At 39.3% G+C, this 22256-nt stretch overlaps 1 protein-coding gene and 1 non-coding gene across 5 annotated transcripts in view; one reads left to right on the forward strand and one right to left on the reverse strand.

Moving 5' to 3' along the window:
* TTC29 (tetratricopeptide repeat domain 29) overlaps window positions 1–21275 on the forward strand; it is a 273994-nt gene extending 252719 nt beyond the window's left edge. For 2 of the 4 annotated variants that reach the window (XM_070769024.1, XM_070769027.1), the window contains 2 exons: window positions 18684–18749; window positions 19297–20853. In XM_070769024.1, the coding sequence (XP_070625125.1) occupies window positions 18684–18749; window positions 19297–19328 (98 nt within the window). In that variant the 3' untranslated portion in view covers window positions 19329–20853. The other 2 variants (XM_070769026.1, XM_070769025.1) reach the window with 2 other exon arrangements.
* LOC139176865 (U6atac minor spliceosomal RNA) lies at window positions 2894–3021 on the reverse strand. The gene has a single exon (XR_011561345.1). It is a non-coding gene; the product is annotated as a U6atac minor spliceosomal RNA (small nuclear RNA).
* Window positions 21276–22256: the final 981 nt, after the last annotated feature.

Raw genomic sequence — 22256 nt, forward strand, 5'->3', positions numbered from 1 at the left:
ACTGGAATGCAAAAGTAGGAAGTCAAGGAACACCTGGGGTAACAGGCAAATTTAGCCTTGCAATACGGAATGAAGCAGGACAAAGGCTAGTAGAGTTCTGCCAAGAAAATGCACTGGTCATGGCAAACACCCTCTTCCAACAACACAAGAGAAGACTCTACACATGGACATGACCAGATGGTCAACACCGAAATCAGCTTTGCAGCCAAAGATGGAGAAGCTCTATACAGTCAGCAAAAACAAGACTAGGAGCTGACTGTGGCTCAGATCACGAACTTCTTATTGCCAAATTCAGACTTAAATTGAAGAAAGTAGGGAAAACCACTAGACCATTCAGGTATGACCTAAATCAAATTCCTTATGATTATACAGTGGAAGTGAGAAATAGATTTAAGGGACTAGATCTGATAGATAGAGTGCCTGATGAACTATGGACTGAGGTTCATGACATTGTACAGGAGACAGGGATCAAGACCATCGCCATGAAAAAGAAATGCAAAAAAGCAAAATGGATGTCTGGGGAGGCCTTACAAATAGCTGTGAAAAGAAGAGAAGCGAAAAGCAAAGGAGAAAAGGAAAGATATAAGCATCTGAATGCAGAGTTCCAAAGAATAGCAAGGAGAGATAAGAAAGCCTTCCTCAGTGATCAATGCAGAGAAATAGAGGAAAACAGAATGGGAAAGACTAGAGATCTCTTCAAGAAAATGAGAGATACCAAGGGAACATTTCATGCAAAGATGGGCTCAATAAAGGACAGAAATGGTATGGACCTAACACAAGCAGAAGATATTAAGAAGAAGTGGCAAGAATACACAAAAGAACTATACAAAAAAGATCTTCATGACCTAGATAATCACGATGGTATGATCACTCACCTAGAGCCAGACATCCTGGAATATGAAGTCAAGTGGGCCTTAGAAAGCATCACTATGAACAAAACTAGTGGAGGTGATGGAATTCCAGTTGAGCTATTTCAAATCCTGAAAGATGATGCTGTACAAGTGCTGCACTCAATATGCCAGCAAATTTGGAAAACTCGGCAGTGGCCACAGGACTAGAAAAGGTCAGTTTTCATTCCAATCCCAAAGAAAGGCAATGCCAAAGAATGCTCAAACTACCACACAATTGCATTCATCTCACAAGCTGGTAAAGTAATCCTCAACATTCTCCAAGCCAGGCTTCAGCAATACGTGAACCGTGAACTTCCAGTTGTTCAAGCTGGTTTTAGAAAATGCAGAGGAACCAGAGATCAAATTGCCAACATCCGCTGGATCATGGAAAAAGGGAGAGAGTTCCAGAAAAACATCTATATCTGCTTTATTGACTATGCCAAAGCCTTTGACTGTGTGGATCACAATAAACTGTGGAAAATTATGAAAGACATGGGAATACCAGACCACCTGACCTGCCTCTTGAGAAACCAGTCTGCAGATCAGGAAGCAACAGTTAGAACTGCACATGGAACAACAGACTGGTTCCAAATGGGAAAAGGAGTAGGTCAAGGCTGTATATTGTCACCCTGCTTATTTAACTTCTATGCAGAGTACATCATGAGAAACACTGGGCTGGAAGAAGCACAGCTGGAATCAAGATTGCTGAGAGAAATATCAATAACCTCAAATATGCAGATGACACCACCCTTATGGCAGAAAGTGAAGAGGAACTAAAAAGCCTCTTGATGAAAGTGAAAGTGGAGAGTGAAAAAGTTGGCTTAAAGCTCAACATTCAGAAAACGAAGATCATGGCATCTGGTCCCATCTCTTCATGGGAAATAGATGGGGAAACGGTGGAAACACTGTCAGATTTTATTTTGGGGGGCTCCAAAATCACTGCAGATGGTGATTGCAGCCATGAAATTAAAAGACGCTTACTCCTTGGAAGGAAAGTTATGACCAACCTTCATAGCATATTCAAAAACAGAAAGATTACTTTGCCAACAAAGGTCCATCTAGTCAAGGCTATGGTTTTTCCAGTGGTCATGTATGGATGTGAGAGTTGGACTGTGAAAAAAGCTGAGTGCTGAAGAATTGATGCTTTTGAACTGTGGTGTTGGAAAAGACTCTTGAGAGTCCCTTGGACTGCAAGGACAACCAGTCCGTCCTAAAGGAGATCAGTCCTGTGTGCTCTTTGGAAGGACTGATGCTAAAGCTGAAACTCCAGTACTTTGGCCACCTCATGCGAAGAGTTGACTCATTGGAAAAGACCCTGATGCTGGGAGGGATTGGGGGCAGGAGGAGAAGGGGACGACAGAGGATGAGATGGCTGGATGGCATCACTGACTCGATGGACGTGAGTTTGGGTGAACTCTGGGAGTTGGTGATGGACAGGGAGGCCTGGCGTGCTGCAATTCATGGGGTCGCTGAGTCAGACACAGCTAAGCGACTGAACTGAACTGAAGATACCATGCAAGGTACAGGGATGAATATATTACTTTTCAGAAGAGAAAAGTCTATAATCTGAAGATTACAAAAAATTGTGATTACATACTTCTGTTCAAACCACAAAATTTTTTTAAAAAATAACTTATCTGTAAGTCAAAATACACGTGCAGGTGTGTAATTAAGGATACAAACTCTAACACAGAGATTCTTTGCTCCTCAAGTTTTTGACCCTCCAATCAACCTATCAAAGACTCTGAGTCTGACCATGGGAAACCCAACAGGCTTATTTTCCCTGATACAAGCACTTAAATGCATTTATATGTATTCTCTTAATGTCTTATTGTTTTGTTTTTTTTCTCCAGACCCTCCGCTCCCTCATAGTTGTTTGTCGTTTAGTCATTCAGTCTTGACCAACTCTTTGCAACCCCTTGGACTGTAGCCTGCCAGACTCCTCTGTCCATGAGATTCTCCAGGGAAGAATACTAGAGTGGGTTGCCATTTCCTCCTCCACGGGATCTTCCTGACCCAGAGATTGAACCGATGTCTCCTGTGTTGGCAGTCATATGTGTGTTGTCAGGCCTGAGGACCTCTTCTATCCTTGTCCAGGGGAGTGCTAACCTTCTGTCCTTTCATATAGCACTATTAATTGCTTTAACAAATTGTACATAAGACTCTCATTTCTTCTCTGAAGACCAGGCACGAGTACAGAGACTCATGCTGTGATTATAGACCGAGTCCTCTACTACAACCCTCTCCCCAGCCATGGACTCCTGAATCCATCTCACCTGAACACTGCTACCAACTGTACTCCAGCATCTGACACTATCAAATGTATATTTTTCACTCAGGTGGTACTCAGTGAATATTTGTTGAATGAATGACAACTGAAAAGGGATTACCAGTGGACAGACACAGTGTGTGTTGAACATAAGCTCTACCCACTATTGGAAAAGCCCTGTTCAAATCTGTGTCATTTGAACAGTAAAGTGGCATTAATCTTCTTCTCACTCATTTTTACACAAGGGGAATTTAAAATATGTTTAATCAAAAGTGTTCACTGAGCAACTGGATTGCTATTTGGGTTCTACAAAGCACCTATCGTTTTAGACCCAGAGGTGGTCTAAGCAGCATTTCAGAAGTCTTTGTGTATACTTTTTATTTCTCATTGTCCGCACCTTCTCTGAAAAGAATGGCTGACAACCTTTCCTTGTGATATCTGAGCTTTTAAGAATGTTGTTTTATCTATTTTTTATGACCAACCTTACACTTGTTAAGTGTAATTCTGGCTTTATGTAACATGAAAAACCTGTGATAGGGTGCCCTGTGAATTAACAAGATTGGGTGGACAAAAGACAAGAAATCATTTAAAAACAAATATTCACATTAAATACCTTGGATAGGTAGGCCTTCTGGGGATTTTTCTCTAATGCAACAAAAGCACACCATTTCTGTTTTCAGAAATAGTTTCTCTCAGATCCAGAGCTCGTCTAAAGCCATATTGCATAAGTAAGGGCTTTGTTTGGACATTGGCATTTTACATCTTACAATCTTACTAAATCCTTTTTTGATCAATCTGATATTGAACAGATCTATATTGATTTCTTGTATACTTGTTTATGGTATTTGTTTTGCTATATCTAGGATTAAAAGCCAAATTAACAAGTGTAATCAATTTTCTTAGTGATAAAGAAAAGTCCTCTAGTACCCTTAGACACATTCATCTAGGGATTAAAAAAAAACTAAAGTGAAGATGTTGTAATAAATGGATCGATTTATTCAATCACTGGGCGGAAGAACATTAGCTCTGGGAAAGGGCTTTCCTCTAAGAGCTTTAGTTACCGAGTTTCTCTTGTGTTGCACCAGATGATTTGCATTTTTAGAGAAATTTCATGTCTGCAGCGAGTTCCAGTGAAAACATGAATAAATTGCTTTTCTTTCTCTCTTTTTCTGACTTTATGAAGCTGAATCCATCAGGGGTTGAGTCAAAGTATAATGAAATAAAGGCAGCAACACACCCGCTGGAAACCCTGGCTTACGTTCCTCATTGCCCAAGCCGTTGTCCTGTTAGTGGTCTTCAGGGAGATCCTGGGGCATGTTGCAAATTTTTTAAACCACTACTTTAGAAATCATCTCTAGAAGACAAGAAAATAGACAAACAACAATTAGGAACTTGACAGCCTTTCCACAGCAATTCTTCTCAAGGTCAAATAAATCTTCCTCTCTGAGCCTAACACAATACAGCTACCTAAGAGGCTTTCCTGTTACTCACCTTCCTTCTTTTGCATTCACTGGAGTGAGGGTGAATATGGCCTTCCCAGCTGGTGCTAGTGGTAAAGAACGTGCCTGCCAGTACAGGAGATGTGGGTTCTATTCCTGGGTCGGGAAGATCCCATGGAGGGAGGCATAGCAACCCACTCCAGTACTCTTGCTTGGAGAATCCCATGGACAGAGGAGCCTGGCGGGCTACAGTCCATGGGGTCACAAAGAGTCAGACACAGCTGAAGCAATTTAACATGCATGAAATAGAATACAAAAAAGGATATATATCTATGTATTATGTGTGTACACCTGAATTACTTTGCTGTACAACAGAAACTAACACAGCCATTGGTCTTCATCTACTCTTCAGTAAAATACAAAATCTGACAATAATTAGGATATGATTTTTTTAATTTAAAAATTTTGAAAAGTTCTATCATATCCCCTCATACAAAATACACTCTCAGTCCACAGAAACAAATTCATTTTTACTCATGATCTGAATGTTGCAGCTGAACAAAAGACAACCTGGTCTCCCTCCTCTTACCAAATGGGCTGTTTTGCTCCAATGTTAAATAGTAGATAAAAGAAAGAAGAAATTTATACGAAACAGTGAATCTCAAACTTTAGTGAGCAAGCAGATGACCTTGGTATATCCTTTTAAGATGCAGATTCTGATTTACTAGATCTAGAGTGGGAGATTTACAGGGTTTGGGAGGGAGAAATGGTGTGGTTTCATAGAAAACACTAATCGGATTTTGGTTATTCCATCTTGACCAGAAAAAAATGCAGACTCTGTAATGTGGCATTCACTGGAGAAATTTTTAAAACTGTATGAAGACATCAACACTGTATTTATTTATCTTAAGAAAGTGTTGGGGCAGATTGATAAATGTGAATCAGATACGCTCATTAAAAGTTTAGATATCCTAAAAAAGAAATGCAGGATAATTCTATGTCAATGTAATCAATTCAATTCTTCATCCGGTCTGCCTCCATTCTGTATTTAAGATAATGATGCTTAAGGGGGAAAAAGAACCTATAATTTTGAGTTTGAATATACTTCTGATCCTTGTATAAATTTTAATAGATTTCAAATATTAACAGAAGCGTTTGAAAACGGAATTGCTATGTACCAGAACCTGTAATGGTATGACCTAAATCAAATCCCTGATGATTATACAGTGAAAGTGAGAAATAGATTCAAGGATTAGATCTGATAGAGTGCCTCATAAACTATGGATGGAAGTTCATGACACTATACAGGAGACAGGGATCAAGACCATCCCCAAGAAAAAGAAATGGAAAAAGAAAAATGGCTGTCTGAGGAGGCCTTACAAATAGCTGAGAAAAGAAAAGAAGTGAAAAGCAAAAGAGAAAAGGAAAGATACACCCATTTGAATGCAGAGTTCCAAAAGAATAGCAAGGAGAGATAACAAAGCCTTCCTTGGTGATCAGTGCAAAGAAATAGAGGAAAACAATAAAATGGAAAAGACTAGAGATCTCTTCAAGAAAATGAGAGATACCAAGGGAACATTTCATGCAAATATGGGCACAATAAAGGAAAGAAATGGTATGGACCTAACAGAAGCAGAAGATATTAAGAAGAGGTAGCAAGAATACACAGAAGAACTGTACAAAAAAGATCTTCACGACCCAGATAATCATGATGGTGTGATCACTCACCTAGAGCCAGACATCCCAGAATGTGAAGTCAAGTGGGCCTTAGAAAGCATCACTATGAACAAAGCTAGTGGAAGTGATGGAATTCCAGTTGAGCTATTTCAAATCCTAAAAGATGATGCTGTGAAAGTGCTGCACTCAATATGCCAGCAAATTTGGAAAACTCGGCAGTGGCCACAGGACTAGAAAAGGTCAGTTTTCATTCCAATCCCAAAGGCAATGCCAAAGAATGTTCAAACTACCGCACAGTTGCACTCATCTCACAAGCTAGTAAAGTAATGCTCAAAATTCTCCAAGCCAGGCTTCAGCAATATGTGAACCATGAACTTCCAGATGTTTAAACTGGTTTTAGAGAAGGCAAAGGAACCAGAGATTAAATTGCCAACATCCACTGGATTATCGAAAAAGCAAGAGAGTTCCAGAAAAACTTCTGCAGAAAAACCTCTGCTTTATTGACTATGCCAAAGCCTTTGACTGTGTGGATCACCACAAATTGTGGAAAATTCTTAAAGAGATGAGAATACCAGACCACTTGATCTGCCTCTTGAGAAACCTGTATGCAGGTCAGGAAGCAACAGTTAGAACTGGACATGGAACAACAGACTGGTTCCAAATCAGGAAAGGAGGAAACATACATCAAGGCTGTATGTTGTCACCCTGCTTATTTAACTTATATGCAGAGTATGTCATGAGAAATGCTGGGCTGGATGAAGCACAAACTGGAATCAAGATTGACAGGAGAAATATCAACAACCTCAGATATGCAGATAACACCACCCTTATGGCAGAAATTGAAGAACTAAGGAGCCTCTTGATGAAAGTGAAAGAGAAGAGTGAAAAAGTTGGCTTAAAACTCAACATTCAGAAAACTAAGATCATGGCATCCACTCCCATCATTTCATGGCAAATAGATGGAGAAACAGTGTCAGACTTTTTTGGGAGGGGGCTCCAAAATCACCACAATGGTGACTCCAGCCATGAAATTAAAAGACACTTGCTCCTTGGAAGAAAAGTTATGACCAACCTAGTGTTAGTGTTGTGGCTCAGTCGTGCCCGACTCTTTGTGACCCTATGGACTGCAGCCCACCAGGCTCCTCTGTCCATGAGATTTTCCGGGCAAGGATACTGGAGTGGGTTGCCATTAAAAGCAGAGACATTACTTTGCCAACAAAGGTCCATTTAGTCAAGGCTATGGTTTTTCCAGTGGTCATGTATGGTTGTGAGAGTTGGACTGTGAAGAAAGCTGAGCACCGAAGACTTGATGCTTTTGAACTGTGGTGTTGGAGAAGATTCTTGAGAGTCCTGTGGACTGCAAGGAGATCCAACCAGTCCATCATAAAGGAAATCAGTCCTGTATATTCATTAGAAGGACTGATGTTGAAGCTGAAACTCCAGTAATTTGGCCACCTGATGCGAAGAACTGACTCATTTGAAAACACCCTGATGCTGGGAGGGATTAGGGGCTGGAGGAGAAGGGGATGACAGAGGATGAAATGTCTGGATGGCATCACTGACTCAATGGGCATGAGTTTGAGTGAACTCCGGGAGTTGGTGATGGACAGGGAGGCCTGGTGTGCTGCAGTCCATGGGGTCATAAAGAGTCAGACACGACTGAGGGACTGAACTGAGCTGAACTGAGAACCTGCAGTATAAAAGACCACAGGTCAGTATCTACCAAATATCTACCCAATCTACCCAAATTTAAAAGATGCATCCTGCTTTAAAATTTGTTATATCTTGACTGTTATACTCATCAAATATAGAATAACCACATCATGATTTCTGCCTCAAAACACCAATGGAACAGATTACCTTGTTTGTTAACAAAAAGTAGGAAAGTATTACCAAGAAAATGTTGATGGTTTTGTTTTGTTCTGTTTTGGTCAAGGGTGGGGATTATTTGGTTGGTTTTCATTGTTGTTTTTGTTTTGTTTGTGTGGTAAAGTGGGATTGACTCTGTAATCTCGGGCTTTTGTTCACAGAATTGTTATAGACTATAAAATGAGAAGTTCCATGAATGACAAACCAGTATTACCAAAAACAGGGGTGGGGGTGAAAAAAGAAAAAAGGGAAAGAAAGTCAAGGAAAAAAAGAAGTATCAAATCATATACTACCATCAAGGATGTTGACACTTAAACCACGCTTCACATGACCAAACTGGTGACATTTGCACTTTGTGATTATCATATGCAATTTCTTTCTCTCACACACACAAAATCCATTCTCACACTTTGCTGTGTATCCCAGGAGACTGACTTCAGACTGCATCTCACAATTTCATTGCCTTCTGTGTTCCTAGTTTGGATTAATCCAAAGGAGTCTTCAGCCAGGGAATAGAGGTTATGTGGTAAAAAAGCTCAAGAGTGCACTTACCCCTGACTTCAGCTCAGTTCTGACATCCGTGACACCACAGCCACTGCTTCCAGGCTCGGTTGGGTGAGCCCTGTTCTAAACTTTCATCCCTCACTCCCGAGTCCAATAACTCCCTCCTCTTCCCTTTTACTCTTGGCCTGGGGAAAATAATGGCATAGCATCCTTCCACTGCCAGTCACTGAGTGCCTCAGCATCCTTTGTTGTTCAAGTTCTGCTCTTATCTCTCTCTCTCTTCTTTTTAATTTATTTTAATTGGAGGATAACTACAGTATTGTGATTGTTTTTGCCATATATCAACATGAATCAACCATAGGCATACATAAGTCCCCTCCCTCCTGAACCCCCTCCCGCCTCCCTCCACCCCCAGCCCTCCAAGTTGTCACAAAGCACTGGCTTTGGGTGCCCTGTGTGATATAACCAACTTCCCCTGGATATTTTACACGTGGTAATGTGTATGTTTCAATGCTATTCTCTCAAAGCATCCCACCCTCTCCTTCCACTGAGTCCAAAAGTGTTCTTTGTGTCTCCTTTGCTGCCCTGCATATAGGATCATCGGTACCACCTTTCTAGATTCCATCAGTTCAGTTCAGTTCAGTTCAGTCGCTCAGTCATGTCCGACTCTTTGCGACCCCATGAATTGCAGCACGCCAGGCCTCCCTGTCCATCACCAACTCCTGGAGTTCACTCAGACTCACGTCCATCGAGTCAGTGATGCCATCCAGCCATCTCATCCTCTGTCGTCCCCTTCTCCTCCTGCCCCCAATCCCTCCCAGTTAATACGTGGTATTTGTCTTGTTCTGACTTACTTCAGAACTCTGTATAACAGGTTCTAAGTTCATCCACCTCATTAGAACTGACTCAAATACGTTTCTTTTTACAGCTGAGTAATATTCCACTGTGTATATATACCACAACTTCCTTCCTTATCCGTTCATCTGCCGATGGACATCTAGGTTGCTTCCATGTCCTGTCTATTGTAAACAGTGCTGCAGTGAACACTGGGGTACCTGTGTATTTTTCAGTTCTGGTTTCCTCTGAGTATATGCCCAGTAGTGGAATTTCTGGTAGTTTTATTTCTAGTCTTTTTAAGGAATCCCCATACTGTTCTCCTGGAGTAGGAAATGGCAACCCACTCCAGTATTCTTGCCTGGAGAATCCCAGGGACAGAGGAGCCTGGGGGGCTGCCGTCTTGGGGTCGCACAGAGTCAGACACGACTGACGCAGTTGAGCAGCAGCAGCAGCGGCACACTGTTCTCCACAGTGGTTGTATCAGTTTGCGTTCCCACCCCCAGTGTAAGAGGGTTCCCTTTTCTCCACACCTTCTTCAGCATTTAATGCCCTTGTCTCTTAACGGCCCCTTCATTAATGTCCAGAATCCCAGTTGAATGTGCCATCTGCTTCCTCCTGACTGATACCCACTCTTCCTCCATTGTGAGTATCAAGTGAGGTGGCTAAAGGCAAGTGAGTACAAGGAACATTAGGAAGCTTCCCCTTGGTGAAGAGTTCAGTCGATGAGAGAACAGTGCTAATGAGGCCATAATGCGTGTCTGGCTGCGCTCCAGGCTCACAGGCTGTATCTCTGACCAGCCATTTTACACACCATCAGTTACGAGGAGGACCATGCCCAAAAGGACATGTCTGTGCCAACCCATCACCACTCCTGGGAGTAATTCAGAGACGAGCCATTCAGTTGAGAGAGCTTCAAAATCATCTTGGTTCCCAAAGGAAAGCTTTTGTAATGTGATTCTAGTGAGAATTGTACATAGGTTACTTTAAATAATAAAACCATCCCCATCAATATCTTTGTCCAAGATCTAATTTCATTTTGTTGCTTAATCTGTAGCTCATTCCTAATGACATAGGTTAAAAGTCGAGTTTATTAAAATATGCCCTATATTGGCAATTGGACTCAGGATTATAAGTATATATATATTCAACTCACTTCTTTAAAATTTTTCTACTGTTGTGATTAACTGAATGAAATGATATAATGCTGTCTAGAAGATAAGCAGTTAAATTTTAATTCATTTATTTAAAGTGATTTTTTTGATTATCAAGTGTGAATGACAAATTTCAGTGTATATACTCTGTTCTCAGTACAGTTACCTTTTAAAACCACATTGTAATAGGCCATTGTTGATGTACTACTGTATTAATGTTGATGTACTGGGCTTAATTCCATGGTGTTAATTCTATATGATCTGAATACATGGGGCAGGGGTAGTGACTTCTCCATTTTTTGGAAATCAGTTTCTGAGACTCTCTACTCTCGGCATGATAAAGAGCTATTTCTACTAAAATTGAATCTATGGCTTTAAGTAAATTGTGCTGTGATGCAAAAGTAAAATATAAGCTCCTCATTAACAATGTCATAATGCTACAATCACCCAGAAGATACGAGCAGTTTTCATACATGGTATTTATTCTTAATCATTTTCATAAAACACAATCTGAATTTTATTTTTTAACAAAACCCTTTGAGACATTTTGATAAGGTCAACAGAAAGCACAGTCTTTTAACATGAGGTGATCAACTTTTTGCCAATAGCAGGACCAGCAGACCTAATGGAGTAATAGCTGCAGGGTCCAGCTAAATATAATATACGAACGTAATCAACCTCTATGATGACTATTCAGAAGTAATCCCTTTAGCTTTGAACTGCAACACATATTTCAACAAGGAAAAAACCTTATGAAGAAATTCTCTGCAGACCACACTGATACAATACAGCCTTCATATCCTGCTCGATGTGTTTGCTGCTTATAGTGAGTTTTAAATTTAAGGTAATGACTGCTGTATATTCATGTGAGCATACAACAATACTTTTGATTTGTTGTGGAAAGGTTGAATCCATTACCAGGGGTCTAGTCTATAAACTCTGACACAACCTTTACATATGAGTTATTATTTACCCTTTTCTAGTAAGGCCACTAAGATGTTTTGCATGACAAAATGATAAAATTTCATTCACCTTTTCAGCCACAGAACTACCAGGTAACATCTTTTCCATTTCAATTTATACTCACTTCCAGATAGCATTTTTAAAATCTCATTTGTGTATCATACTGTATTATATGAAAATTATATGCCATTGTCTTCATGTAAAGGAATGGGATTGTAGGTTTATTGCAATTCAGCATTGTTGACTTATTCTATTGCTCTTTGGTACAAGGTTAAGCTAAAAGCTAGTGAAATCAGATCCTTTTCTTGCCCACTTATGGGAATCTATGCTTTGAGAGTCTTTGGCTCAGATGATAAAGAATCTGCGTGCAATGCAGGAAGACCCAGTTTTGATTCCTGGGTGGGGTAGATCCTATGGAGAAGGGAACGGCAACCCACTCCAGTATTGTCGCCTGGGGAATTCCAGGGACAGAGGAGCCTGGCGGGCTACAATCCATGGGGTCTCAAAGAGTTGGACACAACTAACACTTTCACTTTCACTATTACTAACAAGGAGATACCTGTTTCTGTTGAAATGGTAAGCAGTGTAAGCAAACACCACAGTCTCAAGTTTGCACTGTTTCTGGTCTCCCTTGCTAGAGTGATATGGGTCCTAATCTTCTAGCTTCCTTGAATGCCTACAGGTCAAACATCTCAAATCATACCTTAAGTCAAACCTACAGCAGGAAAACTAGGTTAGGAATCAAATTGAGTGCTTTTGCAAGATGGAACCCAAGAGTCAACCGTCCCATGATTCTCACCTTATTGCAAGTGAACAGAAATCTCTGAACACCTGAATAACTTCAAAAGTTCCTTTATGTAAGGTAACCTTTGTTAAGGTTTCCTACTACAGTGGGAAAAAAAGATGTCCCTTTCAACATAGGGGACTGGAATGCAAAAGTAGGAAGTCAAGAGATACCTGAAGTAACAGGCAAGTTTGGTCTTAGAGTACAGAAATAAACAGGGCAAAAGTTAACAGAATTTTGCCAACAGAACACACTGATCATAGCAAACACCCTTTTCCTACAATACAAGAAATGACTCTACACAAGGATATCACCAGATGGTCAATACTGAAATCAGATTGATTATATTCTTTGTAACGAAGATGGAGAAGCTCTATACAGTCAACAAAAACAAGACCAGGAGCTGACTGTGGCTCAGATCATGAACTCCTTAAATTGAAGAAAGTGGACTATTAGACTCCTCAGGTGTGACCTAAATTAAATCCCTTCTGATTATCCAGTGGGAATGACAAATAGATTCAAGAGATTAGATCTGATAGAGTGCCTGAAGAACTATGGATGGAGGTTCATTATACAGGAGGCCATGATCAAAACCATCCCAAGAAAAATAAATACAAAAAGGCAAAATGGTTGTCTGAGGAGGCATTACAAATAGCTGAGAAAAGAAAATAAGAAAAGGCAAAGGAGAAAAGGAAAGATATATCTATCTGCATGCAGAATTCCAAGGAATAGCAAGCAGAAATTTAAAAAAAAAAAAAAAAAAAGGTCTTCCTAAGTGAACAATGCAAAGAGATAGAGGAAAACAACAGAATGGGAAAGACTAGAGATCTCTTCAAGAAAGTTACAGATACCAAGGGAACATCCCACGCAAAGATGGGAACAATAAAGGACAAAAATGGTATGCGCCTAATAGAAGCAGAGGATATTAAGAAGAGGTGGCAAGAATACACAGAAGAACTATACAAAAAAGATCTTAATGACCCAGATAACCACGATGGTATGATCACTCACCTAGAGCCAAACATCCTGGAGTACAAAGTCAAATAGGCCTTAGGAAGCATCACTAAGAACAAAGCTAGTGGAGGTGATGGAATTCCAGTTGAGCTATTTCAAATCCTGAAAGATGATGCTGTGAAAGTGCTGCACTCAATATGCCAGCAAATTTGGAAAACTCAGCAGTGGCCACAGGACTGGAAAAGGTCAGTTTTCATTCCAATCCCAAAGAAAGGCAATGCCAAGGAATGTTCAAACTACCACACAGTTGCACTCATCTCACACACTAGCAAAGTAATGCTCAAAATTTTCCAAGCTAGGCTTCAACAGTACTTGAACTGAGAACTTCCAGATGTTCAAGCTGGATTTAGAAAAGGCAGAGGAACCAGAGATCAAATCACCAACATCTGTTGGGCCATAGAAAAAAACAAAAAAATTCCAGAAAGACATCTGCCTCATGGACTATGCTAAAGCCTTTGTGTGGATCACAGCAAACTGTAGAAAATTCTAAAAGAGATGGGAATACCAGACCTGCCTCCTGAGAAACTTGTATGCAGGTCAAGAGGCAGCAGTTAGAACTGGTCATGAAACAACAGACTGGTTTCAAATTGGGAAAGGAGTACAACAAGGCTGTACATTGTCCCCCTGCTTGTTTAATGTATATGCAGAGTACATCATGCAAAATGCTGGGCTGGATGAAGTGCAAGCTGGAATCAAGATTCCCAGGAGAAATAGCAATAACCTCAGATATGCAGATGACACCATCCTAATGGCAAAAAGTGAAGAGGAACTAAAGAGCCTCTTGATGAAAGTGAAAGAGGAGAGTGAAAAAGCTGGCTTAAAACTCAGCATTCAAAAAACAATGATCATGGTATCTGGTCCCATCACTTCATGGCAAACAGATGGGGAAACAATGGAAATAGTGACAGACTTATTTTCTTGGGCTCCAAAATCTCTGCAGATGGTGACTGCAGCCATAAAATTAAAAGATGCTTGCTTCTTGGAAGAAAAGTTATGACCAACCTAAGCAGTGTAACCAACCAAAATCAGAGACATTACTTTGCCAGCAAAGGTCTGTATAGTCAAAGCTATAGTTTTTCCAGTAGTCATGTGTGGATGTGAGTTTTGGATCATAAAGAAGGCTGAGCACTAAAGAGTTGATGCTTTTGAGCTGTGGTGTTGGTGAAGACTTTTGAGAGTCCGTTGGACTACAAGAGCTCAAACCAGTCAATCCTCAAGGAAATCAATTTTGAATATTTATTGGAAGGACTGATGGTTAAGCTGGAGCTCCAATACTTTGACCACCTGATGTGAAGAGCTGACTTATTAGCAAAGACCCTGAAACTGTGAAAGACTGAAGGCAGGAAGAAAAGGGGATGACAGGGGACAAGATGGGTGGATGGCATCACCAACTCGATGGACATGGGTTTGAGCAAGCTCCAAGAGATGATGAAGGACCAGGAAGCCTGGTGTGCTGCAGTCCCTAGGGTCAGAAAGAGTTGGACATGACTGAGTGACTGAAGAACAACAACACAGCAAGTGTAAATGCCTTTTATTTAAACCAGAAATTGTGACCCAAGTTGAGTAAAAGAAAAGCTGTAGATACAGTTATTCTTCTCAGAGAATCTACTTGAAAATATTTCACAATAAAAATCACCTTGGCTCAACACCTGGGAAATGAATGTTAAACAATTATTTGAGACCAGCCAGGTATAATTTCAAAGTTGGAAAGTCCAGGAACAATTTCTCCAGTTTAAGAAATATTGTTAAAAAAAAAAAAAGAAATATTGTTACACCCTGCCAAACCAAAGGGAATGCTGAATTGAAGACATTAGATAGTATAAAATAGGTATTAGGATGTCTGGATGGTTCTCTATATTGTAATGCATTGAAAATATTCAACTGAGAAGCCCAAGGTAGTTCTTTACTTCAAATAGTGATGGAATATATTAGTTAAAGTAAAGGCTAAGCTTCTATTACAAAAAGTCCCAAAGGTACAGTAGCTTAAGTGTATGGAAGTTTGTTTCTTCCCTAATCCTGAAGTGAGCTGTCTACATTTACAAGGTAGTCCCACAGGCATTCAGAAGGTCATGACCTTCTGTCTTATTGCTCCACCATCCTCCAGGGCAGGGTTTCTCAATATTGCACTATTAAAATTTTGAGCTGAAAAATTTTTTTGTTGGGGAGAATGGTATGTCTGTCATGAGTGTTGTAAGATATTTAGCAGCATCCTTGGTCTCTACCCACTAGATGCCAATTGCACTTCCACCTACCAATTTTAACAACAAAAATATCTGCAGATGTTTCCCAACCTTCTCTGTGGAGAAAAGTCATCCAGTTGAGAACCACTGACTTGGATGTCATTATCATCTGCATGGTCGGAACCAAATCATAATTTTCCATGTTCAAGATTGAGGAAATGGAAAGTTTAAGGAGAAATGAATGCCCATTGCCTAATGCTCAGACCCAAAAGCAGTATGTATCATTCTGTCCACACTCATTGATGAGAACTTATTCGTGTGCCTTCAACCAAATCTGTATATGCTGATGGGGAAGATTTAGGAGAGTACAAAAAAACTGATAAGTGAAAGACAGAAGGAATTACTGGAGCCATGTCTTGTGTATTCAAGAGAGAATGAGATCTAGTAAAGAAGTAGAGGTAGATAGGAGCATGGGGACATGAAACACACAGAGCAGAATTAAGAGAATAACTCTGGGCACAGAGCTTGTAGAAGCTTTTTCCTACTATGTTTTATTTCCTCTATGAAAATGGAAAATAAATCATCAGATGAGAATTATGATGCATATGGAGAGTTGTAGGTTTTGGAAAATGAAAAAAAAAAGAGTAAATAAGTCATCTAGGAAAGTGGAAGAATGAATGGACTTGCTGCTGCTGCTAAGTCGCTTCAGTCGTGTCCGACTCTGTGCGACCCCACAGACGGCAGCCCACCAGGCTCCCCCGTCCCTGGGATTCTCCAGGCAAGAACACTGGAGTGGGTGCCATTTCCTTCTCCAATGATGAATGGACTTAGGAATGTTTAATAGGATGGCCTGAACATATTAATGACATGACACGCATGCAGCCTCAGTCTTGTCCAACTCTTTGAGACCCCATGGACTTTAGCCTACCAGGCTCCTTTGTCCATGGAATTCTCCAAGCAAGAACACTGGCCTGAGTTGCCATTTTCTACTCCTGGGGATCTCCCCAATCCAGGGATTGAGTCTGCATATCAAGCATCTCCTGTATTGGCAGGCAGATTCTTTACCACTATGCTACCTGGGAAGCCGTGAAGGGTTCCCCCTAATGTCTGTGACCATGAATTTAAAATGAGACCCACTTGTATGTTTTTCCAGCTGAACCTTATGCTTCAGGACAGGAATAGGCAGCATGTTGGATTTTCCTAGGGTTATAGTTTTGTCAAGTGAGTACAACAAAGTGAGAAAAGGTTAAGGAAGTCAGCGTTTATGCAAGAGGGTGAATGACCATGGAATTTGAACAGTTCAAAGAAGGGAAAGAGGAAATCAAACAGAGAGAACAATGAAAAGATGATAGAACTGGAAATCCCAGTAGGGTTGAAGAACTGCTGGTGGTGGGGTCATAGAGGGAGTGATCTAGAAAGGATAAAAGCTGGTAGTCAGCTAGTTGAACACAGGTAACTGAGGGGGCCTGTAGTGATGAAGTCTCAGAGTGCGCACGGGAACTGGTGGCTGCAGTAAGGTAAAGACAGCCTGAAAGAACAGAGCTCAAGGAATTGAGATCCAGGGCAAAAGAGCCTTCTACATGAACATTTAAGTTGCTAAATTAAGAAAGTAGTCGGAAAGTGACAATAAGCCAGTGATCCAATGAACTGAGAATACTGCAGTCGCAGTGGATCACAACAATAGTTGAGTATGTAACTGATGACGTGAGTTTCAGGAAGAGAAGACGGGAAGGCAAGTGCCCTGAAAGAGAATAATAGGGAGGAGGACACCTGCCCATCTCCAAGTCCAATACTAAGAGGACCAAGGGAAAGAAAAAAGGGTTTCTGGGCTGGCAGTATCCTCCGAGGACAGCCAGGTTTCTGTCAGAGCAAGAAAGGAAAAGAAATTTCACAAAATAAAGTGAGAATACAGTGGAAATATTTCAGGAGTTGTGGTAAGTGAGAGATAGACACCAAATATGAAATGTGCCAAACCTTATGAAAAGTAGAATGCAGGAAATGAAGAGGGACATGGACACCTGTCATCAGCAAGGATAAAGAGCATCTTATTAGATACATCCCAGTGCATTCAAGTCAAAAGTGGAAGGGCAGATAAGAAGGTTAAGTAACAAATCAGCGTTATCTATTCATGTCTAAGTTTCCTAAGTCTTATTATTTGGGTGCTTTATATAGGTCTCTAAATTAATTGTCCTTCTCAGTTTTTGTTTAATGAGTCATCTGATCCTCAAACAGTGGCTATTCCGGTTGCTGTTTCATATATCACTAGAATTCTGTGGGTTAGGAATTCCAATATGGCTTGGCTAGACATCAGTTGAGGTTACCTAGTGATGACACTCAACTGACAGATGGGTGGATTTGCTACTGACTGGAGCTTTGCTAGGATGGTTAGAAGGTCATCTGGGACTGTCAACTGGAGCATCTATACATGGCCTTGCAGGACAGCAATCTCAGGGTGGTAGGATTTCTTATATGGCAACTGGCTTCCTCCAAAGCAAGAATCCTAAGAGAATCAAATGGAAGCAGCATAGCTTTTTCTGATTTAGCTTCAGAACTCATGCAGTCACTTCCTCCACATGCTACTGATTACAAAAGAGTCCTAAGCCTAGCTCAGTTTCAGCAGGAGGGAAATTGGATTCTGTCTCTTGGAAGGGGAATAGCAAGGTCATACTTCTAAGGAACATGCAGAGTGGGAGATATCATTGTGGCCATCTTTGACCAATATTATCTGCCCTGGTAACACAAGTGATACATAACAGCTTTGTCTATATAACATTACATTACACACAGTTGATAAGAGTAAGAGTTGTTGTTGTATTATGTTAATCCCTCAGTGTGTCCAGTTCTTTGCCACCCCATGGATTGTAGCCCACCAAGCTCCTCTGTCCAAGGGATTCTCCAAGCAAGAATACTGGAATGGGTTGCCATTCTCTTCTCCAGGAGATCTTCATAACCCAGAGATCAGACCTGGGTCTCCTGCATTGCAGGCAGTTTCTTTACTGTCTGAGACACCAGATACCCCTGAAAAGGGATTTCCAGGTTCAAACTCGAAAGAACTGTAAACTGTATTTGAGATAAAACATTAAATGTATACATGTTTTTTCTTTAGGAGAGTCTAGAAGATCCACAATGGAAAGTTTATATCACACCTCAGAGTTTTCGGAAGAGGAATCCAGTGGGTATGATAAATGAAGTTAAACTTTCTATTAAGTATCCACATTATACAAGATACTAAATATTAATACAATGTAATTCTCCAAACACACATAAAAAGTAACTTCATCTAACACTTGATAAGTCATAGATAATACTGAAACACAGTATTTTTTTTTAAAAATCACAAATGTACTTTACATAAGGTTAAGTACTTTTAATCTTTTCAGCTATGTCTAAAAATTACAGAATACAAAATGCAGTCAATCCTTGAACAACATGGAGGTAGGGGTGCTAACCCTCCTCCACACAGTGGAAAGTATCCATATAACCTATAGTCAGCCCTTCATATACTTGTTTCCTCCATATCCTCAGCTCTGCATCTGCAGATTCAACCAGCCACCAATTGTATATAGTACTATAGTGCTTTACTGTTGAAAAAAGTCTGCGTATAAGTGGACTCCCAAAGTTCAAACTCATGTTGTTCAAGGTCAGTTGTAATGTGGCAAGTGTGTGTGTGTGTGTTTTTAACTTTCTAGCCCAATATAAAATTTCATAATTTATTTCAGATTTTCAGGTAATCAAAAAAAATGACACTTAAACCAGCTTTTGATTCAGCAACAAAGGAAGAAGAAATTTATCATACCACCTCAGTCTTCAATACCTGTTACAGGAGTATGTTACAGATAATACAGATAGAGTTGTAATAAAGATAGGGTTATAACAAAACTATGACTATGTTTTCATTGGAATTTGTATTACAATTTGCTACCGATTTAGTCTAAAACATTTAAATTCTTGAAAAATAAATTTATCTCAAGTGCTTAGGAATACCAATAATTATCCATAAGCTAAATTGTAAAATTTTCCTCTTATCCATTATTCTCCAAGAAATAGTGCTACTTTAGAATTGAAATTTGGTTGTGTCTAATGAGAAAATCATTTTAAGCTTAAGGAAATCTATGCTGAATAAAGGTGGGATAAAGATTTATTAAAATTCCAGAGAATCTTTTTAATATATGTAAAAGGATTGTAAGCAATAGACTACCATATTGGTAACTACTGCTCCGACAGTTTGCTTTACTTGGGAAAGTGAGAATAATTTTACTTTTTATACATAACTGGTTAAAATTTTTCCACATACATGACTATACATTGTGTATAGTACGTTTTATTGTTTTAACAATAAAAACTGTTAAAGACCAAAATGATTCTGTTACCACAGTGTAAAGTGTTTCCTTAAGCATTTTCTTTACAAATACACCATCTCATCTCACTGTTTAAAAAGATTGACTATGAGAAAACTTTTATTTGCTTTACAAGAATATTCTAGCTTTGAAGTTCTAAATCCAAATAACAGATGCTTATTTTTCCCCTCTAAAACCACTTCTGTAATAGCAGCCTTTTGCTAGAGTGTCTTCTTAAACTAATTTTAAGATCCCTTAAAAAGATGTTTGGAAAGTTTTGTGGGACTATTTTTAATCCCCACATTTTTGAAAACACTTCAGGGCAGTAGATGTGTGAAACATAAGCCTGTCGGGAAGGTCAGTAGAAACCGGAATTGACGATCGAATGCTAAACAGCCACACTGCTCTCCCTTCTGATAGATTTAATCAAAAGGTTTCTCTGCTGGTTTCTCCTTAAATTTCAATTTGAGTCATTTTTATTTGTGAAACTGAAAACAAAATCAAGCTCTTATGATGACAGATGCAAATCACAACCACATCAAATGCTAGTTCTTACCTATAAAAGGCCCTTCCATAAATAATGCAGCGAGGACCACTCACTGAGAAGGCATACGTATCTACAATGGTCTCTAATTCCTTTTTTATCAAAGTAACAGCACCTAAAATACAGCATTCCATAATGTACCACAATTACTTGAGCTTTCGTGTTCTTCTTTAAAGAACTGGTACAATTTCATCATGCCTTTTCAACTTTTCATACTTTCTCATAAGAATCCCTGAAAGTGGTAAAAAAAAAAAAAATGTATCCCAGGTTACAATAAACAAATATTTTTGTGCTCCCACATTTTAGGTTAACATTGATAATATCCTGGGGTAGACATGCGCTGATCTAATTTTTAAAGGACCCTTTATCTTTATTCTCTTCCTTTATTTCTTCCCTTCTAGGTACCTTCCTTTCCTCTCATAGGGCGGAGATTGCGTCTGCACAGGAATGATAGTATATATAGAAATGTAGAAGACATTTCTGGTTAACTTTCAAGAGTCTCCTTTAAAGGTGAAATATAGGGAGTCTTTAGACAAAGAAATGACTTCCATTAAGTTGAAAAGTTTTAAATGCCTTCCTTCTGAAGTTACTTTACCCAGATATTTTTTTAAGGAATGTATTGTATTAACATTATTACTAATTGATAGTTATCTCTTCTCCCCCTGCCCCCTACATACAGAAATTATAAACAGTGACCTGGAGAATAATGTGGTCGTGTAATTATTTGGAGAACCTTACTTTGTTAAAAAAAAGAAAAGAAAGAAAGAAAACCCTAATTGACTGAAAATCAAATAAAGAAAAAGATTCAAATGCTCTAGATTTTGTTTATATATTACTAAAAATTGATTTTGTTTCCAAACATCTTGCTTTTGTTTCTAACTTCTCAAGCTCTGTCTGACATAACAGTTCATAAAATCATACCCATAAACAATGAGATTGCAACTGATTATATTGTTATTGTCTCCCAATTTTTGAATGTATATATAACAACTTTACATTTTATATAGCTATAATTATATGTATATATAAATATGAATTGTATCAATATTAAAAAAAGTTTTTCATCATTATTTGCTTAGACAATAAAGAATTTACCAGGGTGAATAACTTTGCCATCAGAGAACAACTTCTCACCATTTGTAATCCCTAAACTTTAAAACATGTTCAGAACCCACGAGTGGTCAAAGAAATACAAATTGAAGCAGCAGTGTAATCCTAACATTTTATCTGCCATATGATCAATATTTGAAAAGAATAAAAAATAACCAATGTTACAATGGTAGGTAAAGCAAAGCAGTAGAAGTGTAAGTTGTAAAAAATAAAAAAATTTTTAAATCTCAGAGCAAATTGACAGCATGTACCAAAAGCCTTTAAACATTTTTTGACCCTAAAATTTCACCTCTAAGAATTTGTCTCAGGAAATCAGACAAGTGAGAAATATTGAAGATGCAAAGCTATTTATTGAAGTTCCTTTTGCAGGCTAGTATATGAATAAACAAAACCTATTAATAGATTCAACCTAAATACCCAATAAGTAATTAGTCAAATAATTTATAGCAGTATTAATCCTTCATGGGCTTCCCTGGTGGCTCAGTGGTAAAACATTTGCGTGCCAATGCAGGTGATGCCAGTTCAATCCTTGGGTCTCCCCTGGAGAAGGAAATGACAACTCATTCCAGTATTCTTGTGAAAATCCCCATGGACAGAGAAACCTGGCAGGCTACAGTCCATGGGGTCACAAAAGAGTCAGACTCGACTTAGCAATTAAGCAACAACAACAGTAATACCTTTCAAACTA

This window comes from Bos indicus, chromosome 17, assembly GCF_029378745.1.
Source record: "Bos indicus isolate NIAB-ARS_2022 breed Sahiwal x Tharparkar chromosome 17, NIAB-ARS_B.indTharparkar_mat_pri_1.0, whole genome shotgun sequence".
NCBI classification, from domain to species: Eukaryota; Metazoa; Chordata; class Mammalia; order Artiodactyla; family Bovidae; genus Bos; species Bos indicus.